At 43.0% G+C, this 11,976-nt stretch overlaps 1 protein-coding gene across 6 annotated transcripts in view; it reads left to right on the forward strand.

The window, feature by feature from the left end:
• LPIN1 (lipin 1) overlaps positions 1 to 4,465 on the forward strand; it is an 84,572-nt gene extending 80,107 nt beyond the window's left edge. For all 6 annotated transcript variants that reach the window (XM_081856930.1, XM_081856933.1, XM_081856932.1 and 3 more), the window contains 4 exons: positions 140 to 292; positions 895 to 1,009; positions 1,481 to 1,584; positions 2,108 to 4,465. In XM_081856930.1, coding sequence (XP_081713056.1) covers positions 140 to 292; positions 895 to 1,009; positions 1,481 to 1,584; positions 2,108 to 2,267 — 532 coding nt within the window. In that variant the 3' untranslated portion in view covers positions 2,268 to 4,465. The remainder of the gene's footprint in view (positions 1 to 139; positions 293 to 894; positions 1,010 to 1,480; positions 1,585 to 2,107) is intronic.
• The last annotated feature ends 7,511 nt before the right edge of the window (positions 4,466 to 11,976 follow it).

Here is an 11,976-nt window from a genome sequence, read left to right on the forward strand (position 1 = left end):
AAGAAATGCTATATTCCATAATACAATTTATCCAATACATGGGAGATATTAAAAGGCAATATCAGCTCACATGTCTAAAGCTGATTCTGGATAGTGTGTTTCTGATGACGATGGCAACTGTTTTCTCTTTTTGAAACAGAAATGGGTATAAATTCCTATACTGTTCTGCACGTGCGATAGGAATGGCAGATATGACCCGGGGATACTTGCACTGGGTTAACGAACGAGGAACAGTGCTGCCTCAAGGTCCTGTATTACTGAGTCCCAGCAGCTTGTTCTCAGCTTTCCACAGGTAAGAGAACCCGGAATCTCGCCATTCTATAAATTTCACTGGTTGAGGGTTGCCTGGCTTGCTAGTAGTTGGGGTTGCTTATTTGTCGGAAATATTTTCTGAGCTTCAGCTGTAAGGATCCCACATCTTTATTACAAGATGTGACTTGAGTGGGCCAAACCATATCTGCTAGTTATTTATAAGGGTGTGCTCAAAATGGATTTTGTGGTTGTGTCAATGATGCTATTTCCTTAGAATGCAGAGACTTGCATAAAATGCACAGAAACGGTTTACACATGTCACATAAGGTTATTTTCTGTCCTCGATCACAGTCCAACAGAGTACAATTAAATCCCTTAATGTTAGTGAGTAAATTAGGCACATGCTTAACTCTCTTTAAGTTAAATCAATCAGACTAAAGAGGTGAACCACGTCACTTAGGTTTGGAAGCTTCCATTTTTTAAAACAAGGAACCATGAGTACGGTATCTTTACAATTCTTTTGGGGGGAATCTGAAGTTCAGTCAGTTAAAATGTTGTGTTTAGCCTGAGAAAAATGACCGTGTTGCATTGATAAAGCACTTCTAAAACACTTCTATTTTTGTGTGTTATGGTTTATTTCAGGGAAGTAATAGAGAAGAAGCCAGAGAAATTTAAAGTTCAGTGCCTAACGGACATCAAAAACTTGTTTCATCCCAACACAGAACCGTTTTACGCTGCTTTTGGCAATAGGCCTGCTGTAAGTACCTTTGTGATATTATTTTATGAGGACTCGTCCAAAGTGGAGCTTCTGCAGATAATGTTTGGGGTTCATGCTGTAGTTTCAAGCTACTTGCAATAACACGTTACTTCTATGTGGTTTTGTGAAACATTTCTTCAATCCATATCAATTGGTCAAGTGGAGAGGAACGTGGAAATCTGCACAAACGTCTTATGGGATTGGCAGAAATGTCTTGCAGTTTGTGGGTCTTGACTTTCCTGGTTATCCTCAGTCATCAGATTGATCACGTGAACCCTTTCTTCCAGAATACTCCCACCAATCTGCATCACATTCATACACATGGAGATTTAGCAAGCACATGACTTGACCCTTCTTTGTTTTACCCTGTGAAGTAAAACACATATTATAAGCATTTTAGAAAGGTAAACTGTTTTCGATTTATACTGAGGGGGAACCTACCTTTTGTGTTTGTTGTTTTCCCACCCCCAGGATGTGTATTCATACAAGCAAGTGGGAGTTTCACTAAACAGAATATTCACTGTTAATCCTAAAGGAGAGCTAATTCAAGAGCATGCAAAGACCAACATTTCATCGTGAGTATCAGTTCACTTGCTCCTAATGTGGGGTGGAGTTCTCTTTCTCTAAGACCTTTGATGCTGGGCGTTACAGTAGAAATTAACTGGACCGCCTTGAAATCACAGAATGGCAGAGTTTAGAGGGACCACGAGCATCATCTAGTTCAGATTGTGATATTATCAAGATTTACTTCAGTTACGTGCTAGGTAATCACTCTGTGATTCAGTAGTTAAAAATGAGAAATTCCCAGTTTTCTTTATTTGAACAAAAAAGCTTGTTTTTCAGCACATTTGCAGCTGTGCCGTTGCATTTAAGCTCCAAGGCAATCCTATGTTAGCTCAGCAACGATTCAGCAAATCGTAATGTCACACATCAGATTCAGAAACGGGATATATGACTCTGTGGGTCTGTTGTAATTTCCTTAATTATTCTGTCTTAAAATGTGGATAAAATAGCTGTATTAATGCAGCCCGTGATATCAGCATATCCAATTTATTAGGCAGTGGTAATAATAAACTTTTTCTTTTTCTGTTTGTCCAGGTACGTGAGACTCTGCGAAGTGGTAGATCACGTATTTCCCTTGTTGAAAAGAAGCCATTCTTCAGACTTCCCCTGTTCTGACACCTACAGTCAGTTCACATATTGGAGGGATCCACTGCCACCTTTTGAAAACCAGGAGATGCATCCTCATGTGCCATAATAATCGGCTTCTGAACCTTCTCGGCAGCAGTTCGAACGCTCTTCGGTGATGCACCTGGATCTTGCCATTTGCAGTTCACCCGGAGTTTGGGATGTAGTGAACATTTTGTTTAAATGTGCAGTTCAGAAATTTCTTTTTTTCTTTTTGTCCTGTAAAGTAACATTTCTGAATGTCACGCTCCCAGATCTCCTGCAACAGCAGGCTCAAGATACATGCCATATAGTCTTATTACAGAAGGGCATTTCTGAGTGCCTTGATGATGATGATGGGATTTCTAGAAAGCAATGGGTCTTCATTTTTCCCATGCCTGCTTTTTTGTGGGATGTGGTTCCAGTCTGAGTTATCACTTGGGGTCTTCTGGCCCCAAGTTTTCAGGTAGAGAAGGAAGACAGAATTCGAAACCTCTGAGCGGAAATGCCTGCTTTTACTAGAACCGCCACCCTTTGATCCACAAAGTATGATACGATTTATTGAACTAAAGTCAATTGGTCTACACACTCTACAGCTAGTCTATATAGCACACAGCTATCGTCACTATTGCTGTACTAGTTTGAACTGGCTGAGTGAGTGGCTCCCAGTTCTATAATACCAAACTGGATTTTAAACTTGAGGGTTGTTGCTTTTTGTTTTTAAAAAAGCTCTTGTGTGTTTGCATAAGAAACACTGTGGTGCAGCTCCCTTAAAATGAACAAAAGAAGGGGGTTAAGCAGCATTGAGTGCTGCCTGACATGTGTGCATGTTGGCTAATCTGGATCAAGGCTATAATTTACAGTAAGAAAAGGATTGGGACTGGAGCTGCTGTTCTTATTTCACATCAAATTGTGCCTGAATTAAGGAGTAATTGGACATGCTGGTTGTTTTGCATTACAATACCCTTCAGGCCATTTCATACGATACAATTGCTCAGATACCTTATGCACCCTTGAGCCAGCTGGGCATGACATACGTGCCTGTAAAACCGAGAGTAGACCCATTGAAATCAATGGTCTTAGAGGTTAGTCATAACTTTGTTGCTTGCCAATCAGTGTGTTTCCCAGCAAAATATACGGAGGTCTTTCCAGGTTGCTGCTTCTGTGTGTGTTCGCCACGAAAACGGGTTCCATTGAAATGCATATGTACCATTCTCGGCAGGTACACGGTACATTGGTTTCCGTCCATAACTGCGAAAAAAGCCATTTTCAGAAGTGGCCTTTATTTGCTTGATAAACTTCAAGGGAGCTGTGTTGCTGGGCCAACACTTTTTTTTCCCATTTGCACTAGCTGTAGCTGTGATTGATGTGCACTCCTTTGTTGAATGGGGAAGGAGACGGATTTTTCTTGCTATGGTTCTCTCCCAAAACTTTAATATAATTTGAGTGCCATATAATATTACCAGCTGTCACCGGGAGTTTTCTTTTTATGTTTCAATCTTAGGTTTTTTCTTCTCTGCATGATTGCAATAGGTCCTGGTCCCCCCCCCCTTTTTTGGGGGTAGCTGATGGCATTTGACTGCCTTGAGATTTAATGGCATGCATTGCAAGTGAATGTTCCAGGTAATTTTTATTTTACTTTTCAGAGAAGCTGCTTTTTATAGGTTAAAAATGCAGGCTTCCACTTGCCGTACGCCAAATACTACTAAAGCAAAACAACAAAAAATGTTTTTTATATATATATAAAAGTTGCATTGTTTTAAATGATATTTATTTAATCAGGCCATTGGCCAGATTCAGCAGGCTCTTCTTGTATCCTTAGGGGGTATTATCTGATGATAGGCCAGGTGTGATGGTGCCAGATCTGTGGGTTGCTCTCAGATCTCTTTAAATTCAGGATTTTCGGGGTGATTTAACATGAAGTTGCAGGCAAAAGAGCATTGCTGAATTCTTCCCCCGATTGTGCTTCCCCTCTGAAGCTGGTCCCCCCCCCCGCCATTTTTCTCCTCCTGTTCTTGGAGAGCAGAAGTACTGTAACATGTTGCTGCCCCCAGGAGAAAAGCAACTGGGAAGGAGCCATTTTGGAAGCCACCTTCAGATACACCCCACCCGCAGTTTCTTTTTAATTCAGCAGGTTCTCAGTTCATTCGGACAGGTTGTACGGCCATAATATGTACAAAGAGCCTGAAATTGTCGCCTCTGTATTCTGCCTTTAAAAAAAAATATGTATTTCATGATTACAGTTTTAATAGGTCAACAGTAAAGAAAATGGTTTCAGTTGAGTCATAATGATTAAGTCACATTATTTTCTTCCTTTAGCATGTGCCCTTTTTTACATGTACTGTGTTGTAGAGGGGTATGGTACCAGTAGTTCCACTGGTGAGTTAGGGGCTTCCCCTGCATGTGAAGACAGGCTCTGGCACACTGAGCGGACAAGACCAATTGTGGGTCCAATGGTCAAAACTGCGGTTTCTACTGCAGAGGGAAGTGCGGGGCAGATGGGTCTCATTAACCTGGGAAGGTAGCTCATCTAGGAGAAGGAAAAAAACTGACCCTAAACCTCCGTTGCCCTTGTGGGATAACTTTGGGAGAGTAAAAGCCTAAGAAGTACACCCTACACAAATCTGGAGTGTAGTCCCTAAGATTGCTCTGCTTTCCTTTGGACCACATCAGTGAGGTAGAAAGGGGGGTCCTGGCAGCCCAGGACTTTCTTACTCACTGCCCAGGCTTGGAAGTCAATTTGGTGCTGCTAATGTAACAATTTGACCACCCCTGGAGAGGCACAACATAGTCTCTCTCTCTCGAGGCAGTCGAATGCCAACTTTCAATGGAACTTAAGTTCACTAGGATGGGTAACCTGTTCCGCTGGATACAGTGACTTAGGCTGCAGTTCTGTACCCTCTACCCTGGGAATAAGTCCCCTTGAAGCCAGTGGGGCTTACTTCTGAGTAGATATGTAAACGGTTGTGCTGTTTGTTCCAGCTAAGTTTAGCTGGAATTGGCTCCAAATACTGCAATCCAGCACACAGTTAAATATATATAAATACTGTGGACACTCGGGTTGCACACGTGATCCGTGCGGGATGCACGTTCGCAACCTGCAGCATCCGCAACCCGCAGCGGCGCATCTGCGCGGGTTGTGATTGGGCATTTCTGCGCATGCGCAAAGCGCGATTTAGTGCTTCTGGACATGCACGACCGCTGAAACCCGGAAGTAACCCGTTCCGGTACTTCTGTGTTTCGGCAGTCCATAACCTGAAAAAACGCAACCTGAAGCGCCTGTAACCCGAGGTATGACTGTATATATAAATAAATATGCCTCACTCTGTACTGGATTGTGGCCTTAGTCTCTCTTCTTCATATCAGTGGTACTTTTGCCATTGACGGTGAAAATGGAATTGGCACCAGAGAGAAATTAGCACTGTGAAACTGCTCTTTCACAGTTCCCACTAGAAACTCAGTGGAGTGACTTCACTTTGGCTTCCGTGGTCCCAGGTCCTGCCAAACAGTTATCCTTCTAGGTTTTACAGCACAACCTTATGCATATTTACTTGGATGTAAGTCCCACTGTGTTTATTGAGGCTTACTTTCAGGTGTGTATATCAGATTGCAGGCTGCAGTGCAGTTCAATACATCTCTTATCAGAAGTAAGTTCCAGTTCCCACCCCCAGAGTGAGTGTATAGGGTTGTAGCCTTAATTCTGTAAGACATGTAGCCCACATCTAGATATAGAATAGCCCCATGATTAAGGTGTATGCAGTTGTACGTATGCATGTATATATACAGATGGTGACAATTTTGCATGGAGGTTCTGTTCCTAGCCCCCGTCTGTGTCGGCGAAGCACCCATAAGTCCGCCCTGCCCCTGTTCCACCCCTGTTCTGCCTTCTTCTGGGTCCAAAAGGACCCATGCACTGGTGGCCCTGTGTCAATTGGACACATGCAAAATGGTCTCCACCTATATTTACAGAGTCTGGTCTCTGCTTACAAGACTGGACTTAAAGTAGACACGGAGTCTTTCTTTGCTGGGGCAGGATGCTAAGTGCTTCCAAAGAAGTGTGCTTTCCTTTATTAAGTTTACTGGTCCTCCATGAGTCAAAGGGGCACAACACTCTGAGCTAAAACAGCCACAAAATCCCACTGACCGGCTGTTTGACTGGGAAGGAGAATTGGGGCTGGCTAGGACACCTTTCCAAACAGGTGACCAGCAAAACTGTAGCATTAGAAAATAAAATTCTCTTGTCACTGGATTCCAAGCTGAAGAGGGGTTGTGCATACACAGGCCTTGTTTGCACATGGGGTCCCCTCCCTTTAATGGTGAGGTAGATGCAGTGGGAACTGGCTCAAGCGTTTTCTCAGTCATTCGTGAAAATGCACCGATTCCCACAGAAGTGAATTTGGATAATAATTGGGTGCATGTGCACGGCGACAAAAACTTGGCGGTGCTGCATAGAAAAGTCCAGGCATTGATCTGATAAATAGTGGAAATTTAGACTGTCAGATTTACCAAATAAGCAACATGGTATACAGTTTTTAGCTTCCAAATCTCTGGCGATGTTTCATAAGCAAAAAACTTCAGCTTGGGAACCAGAAAAGCCATAGAATCCATCTACAAGGATAAGAGATATCAGCTTTAGAGAGACATTTCTCCTGTTGCAGACGGACATGCTGAACTGTAAAAATGGACTTGCCAATATTTGTTTTCCCAGTGGTTTAGAACATACTGGGTGTGTAACCCAACCAGAGTTGAGCAATTCTGTACCACATTGCCTTTAACGGGCAAGTTTCTTGACCATCACAGATGAGTTAAGCTCAGCAGCACTTAACGTGGACACTGTGTGTGTGTGTGTGTATATATCCTAGCTATTTAAGGAGGAGATTTTGAGTTTTGTAGTCACTTAACCCTTGACCTTATTTATAGACACTCTCACATGCCACAAAATGTTCATTTTTGAAGACCCCTGTTGCCTTCCAGCTGACCTGGAAATGCTTGGGTCTGCCATGGTTGTAAGTGATGATAAATTATCTCCTCTAACAGCATTGGGGTTGTTACCTAATTGAAGCTGTGGATTTTCTTCAGGTTCATGTGAAACTATTTGCAGAGAATAAAGCTGTTACTAAGCCCTGTTACACTTTTGGCTTCAAGTTACTTTTTAAAGCAGATTTGAAGATCACTCTGCATATACCCTGTTGAATGCAATTGCATAGGGTATCTGCAAGGACATTTTCCTCAACTATTTTTGATGGTCATTGGGAATAATAGATGTAAGATTTTTTAAAAAAATCTTTGTTCTAATTTAAAGATGAAAAACAGCAACAGGTACACAGTTTCTAAATAGTTTCACTTTGGCTGAGCTGTTCTTATGCACACATTTCAAACTGCGTTGTTGAATTCCCAAAGAACAAAATAAACCTGGAATAGCTGAATTACTTCATATTCTTTCTGTGAAAGAAAAAGAAAACTGTTCACTTTGCTTTCAGTGTACTGGTGGTTTTCTGTTACAGAAAAACGTACCTTTTCTAATGCACTCTAAATGCAAAAATGCAAATCCAGTATATGCTCTGTTTGTATGTTTCCCCATCTTCTAAACTAGAATATGCCAGAAGTGTATCCTTGTTTATTTTCATACATTTAAATGGCCATTTAGCTCCACAAGTGCTACATGAAATGAAGAATATCAGTGTGTTGAAAATTACAACAATGCTTGATGTAATTTGAGGGTCAGAGGAAAGATTTTTTATTTTATTTTTTAAAAATATATATTTTAGGACTGTTAATGTTTCTGGAAACTATTTCCTCTGTATATGTATGCATCAGTGCAATAAATTAAAGAAAATAAGGTAACATCTCATTTTGGTGATGAGCTGAATGCAAAGTATATATATATATATTGTAATAAATGCAATCCAATTAAAATGTTTTGAAAATCCAGCTGCTGGGTGCAAATTGCTTTTTTGAAAATGCATACCAGACAGGATTCAGTCCAAGTTAATCACTTCACAGTCTTGAGTTCAGCAGGAAAAAATTTAGGCAGATACTAAAACCCCTTGAAATTGTCAGAAAGTAAACTCTGTGGTCCTAAGCATCTTTCTTCAGGCCCGGGGTGTGTGTCAAATGCAACCTTCTTCCTGACCTTTGAGACTCCCCTACACTGGCCACATCTCACCAGCCATGCTTTGCACCCTCCTTGAATATTTGTGTGTGACTGGAATATGTCATTGAGCTCAGATAATTCTATCTTTGCTCCGCAGTGTTCCTCCCACAACCCTGCTTTTTAAAGCTGAAGTGCCCCATTCGGGTTTTCCATGGATTGTTGTTTGTTCCGATTCAGCTTTAAAGAGCAGGTTTTTGCAGGGAAACCTCTGGAGCCAAAGAAAAAAGAAGAGAGAGAGAGAGAGAGAGAGAGAGAGAGAGAGAGAGAGAGAGAGTGGTCAGGCACAAGTCTTTAAAGTTGTGGCCCGGGCCTGGAAAGTGTGGAGGAAAGGTAAGGTGGATAAGCTCTGAGTGTGTGTAGAAATTAGTCTGCTGCACAGAGGTAAATGTCACATTTGGTTCTTCGCCCATTTTTGCCTCTGGCGCAACCAACTGCTCCCTGGTGGCCCCAGCGAGAAGCCCACAGCCTGAAAAATGTTCTTCACTCTTTTGCTTAAGAGTAAATCCCATCGAACTAAGTAAGGCTTACTCCTTAATAGCTGCATTTAGGATTACATTCTAAGAGTGTTTGTATGGTGTGCTGTGCTTGGATGACAATTTTTGACCCCTGTTCTGCTGTTTTCAGTGTGAGTGTCTGTCTGTGTCCGTGTGTGTTTATTCCTGTTCTCTGTTGGGAGTAAGAAATGACTCAAATGTGGTGCTGGCCTTTGCTGTAACATTGGCTCAATTTTCCAGCATAGGAAACCCGACGCGACCTGTATTTCTTTGGCTCCTGCCTTCCTTCCATTTCCTCCACAATAGGGAAGCTGCTTCTTTCAGCTTTTCCATTCACTGAAACATTTCAGACGTTTAATGAGATGCTCCAGGCCTCTTCCCCTTCTCCACCCCGGGGGAAGCACAGACACCAAACACACCTTTAGCTTAGGCTGCTTTTAGTAGGAATGATCGACAAGTTAGCACAGCCAACATGCAAACACCCCTTGCCCTCCCCAATCCCTCTAAATTCATTGGAAGCTCTTATCGTACATAACTGAGGGAAACGGATGAGTAGGGTTGCTATCTAGAGTGGCTCACTTCGAGAGCTGTTTTGACTTCCCTAAAGCCTGATTTCTGAGGGTTTTTAAAAGCCTCTTGCGATGTCAGGTGTTCTCTGTGCTGACAGGCGTCTGTTTATTGATTCAGGAAATCCATCTTGCCTGGCTTTTAACAAGGTCTGCAAGCAAGTCGGCCCCTTCCGGATTCTAATTCATTGCTTTTTCTGAATGGGAGACTGCTGCGGAGGTGTCCGGTTTCACGAGCTGAGAACATACCCTGTGATACCTCTTTCTTCCTTTTCATTTCTTTTTGTTTTCTGCAACCTTCACAAGGAGGTTATATTCTCTGGCGGATAGTAATAGTAATAGTAATAGTAATAGTAATAGTAATAGTAATAGTAATAGTAATAGTAATAGTAATAATACAAGCAGACTAGAACAGCTGTTCAAGTTTCTTTAGCAAACCACACAAACAGCCTTTCCCAAGAAAGTTAAAAAAGAAACCTACACTTTTTACATTAACAATTGTTTTCATGACTCTGTCTTGAGCCAAAATATTTTATTGCTGTTTATGTCAGTTGAGTTTAGACTGCATCACAGGGAGAGGTTCTGCATATTTTGCTAACAGGCCTCCTCCATCAGACCCTTTGAGACAGCATTAATTGGAAAATGCAAGAATGCAATTCTGTGCACATGTTATATATGCTAGGAAGTGCCCCTCGTTGAACGGAGTGTCTTTCTGAGGAAACATGCAAAAGATCGGCCTGCATTCCAATGAAATGCTCTTCAATCAGTGTTGCTGCCTCAGAAGAACTGCCAACTGGTCTTCAAATAGCAAGTGGGCCAATGACATACCAGGCACGAGGCATCCTGTTCTCACAGTGGCCAAGTATGCAAATAAAGAGTTGCCGTTTTCTTTCAATGGCCTAGCTCTGTAGTCATGCCCAGCCTAATGATCAACATTTTGAAGTCCCATTGACTGCAGTGGGAGAGAGGTAAACCCCTGTTTAAATCTCTTGTTGCAACCAGCAGGAGATAAAAAAACGTTTTGAGGTTGACTAGTTCATCTCAGGGTAGGCTAGGTAGCAAAGGGTAATTTCAGGAGATGTGGCTGTGAATAGTGTAACGAGCTAAACCAGCCGACATTCCTCTTTGCTACAAACTATAGTCGTACCTCAGCTCCTGAATGCCTTGGGAGTAGAATGTTTCAGCTCCCAAATGATCGAAAACCGGAAGTGAGTGTTCCGGTTTTCAAATGTTCTTTTGGAAGCTGAACGTCCTCCGCGGCTTCTGATTAGCCGCAGGAGCTTCCTGCAGCCAACCAGAAGCCGTGCTTTGGTTTCCGAATGTTTTGGAAGTCGAATTGACTTCCGGAACAGATTCCGTTCGACTTCGGAGGTACTGAAGGTGCAGGAGCCCTGTCCTTTTTGGCACCCGAGGGGGCGTGTTTCCTTAAGAACTAAGCATCCCAGAATTCCTTTGTTCTGGCATTTCCTATATGCACGTGCAGGAGAATCCAGCAGGACGTGCCAACCAGCTGACAGCAAGAGACTGAGACACACCACACATACAGAGGAACAGCATAATAACCAGGGATAGTTAGGGACAGTGGCAGTCAGTGCTGCCAATAGGATTTAAATCAGACTTTCTCAACCTGTGGGTCCCCAGATGTTGTTGAACTACAACTCCCATCACCCCTAGCTAGCAAAGCCAGAGCTCAGGGATGATGGGAGTTGTAGTCTGGGGACCCACAGGTTGAGAACTGCTGATTTAAATGGAAGTAAATGAGTTTGGCATCAGGTCTCCAGAGTGCAGAGAATAACTGGTTTTCGATCTCAGAGACAGGACACGGCATGTAAAAAGCATGTGTGTCTTACATCCCCAACCGAACCGTATCTACTAAGAAGTAAGTCCGATTGAATTCAACGGGGTTTACTGCTGGATCAGAAGGTCGGCGGTTCGAATCCCTGCGATGGGGTGAGCTCCCGTTGCTCGGTCCCTGCTCCTGCCAACCTAGCAGTTTGAAAGCACATCAAAGTGCAAGTAGATAAATAAGTACCAATCCAGCGGGAAGGTAAATGGTGTTTCCGTGCGCTGCTCTGGTTTGCCAGAAGTGGCTTACTCATGCTGGCCACATGACCTGGAAGCTGTACGCTGGCTCCCTTGCCCAATAAAGCGAGATGAGCACCGCAACCCCAGAGTCGGCCACGACTGGACCTAATGGTCAGGGGTCCCTTTACCTTTACCTTTGCTAAAGTGGGGCCAGGATTGCTGCTGAATCGGAGCAAATGTCAATCCATGGAAAGGTTTGCCCACTTCAGCCCCTGCTTAAGTCCCTGCTTAAGTCCCTTTAGGCCACTTAAGTCCCCTTAGAAAACTTTGGACCACTTCAGCCAACTGAACCCAATTAGCCCATTGAAGTCCCCTTCACCAACTTAAGTTGCTTTCACCAACTTAGCCAACTTAAATCCTCTTAGCCAACGTAGCCCACTTAAGTCCCCACTTAGCCCACTTAAGTCTCCACTAAACCAGCACCACACTAAGGCTTCACTTTTTTTTGGGGGGGGGACCCAGAATTTCGGAGTCACCTGATAATGAAGCTGCGATAGTGGC

This window comes from Podarcis erhardii (assembly GCF_964252035.2).
Source record: "Podarcis erhardii genome assembly, chromosome: 3".
Taxonomy (NCBI): Eukaryota; Metazoa; Chordata; class Lepidosauria; order Squamata; family Lacertidae; genus Podarcis; species Podarcis erhardii.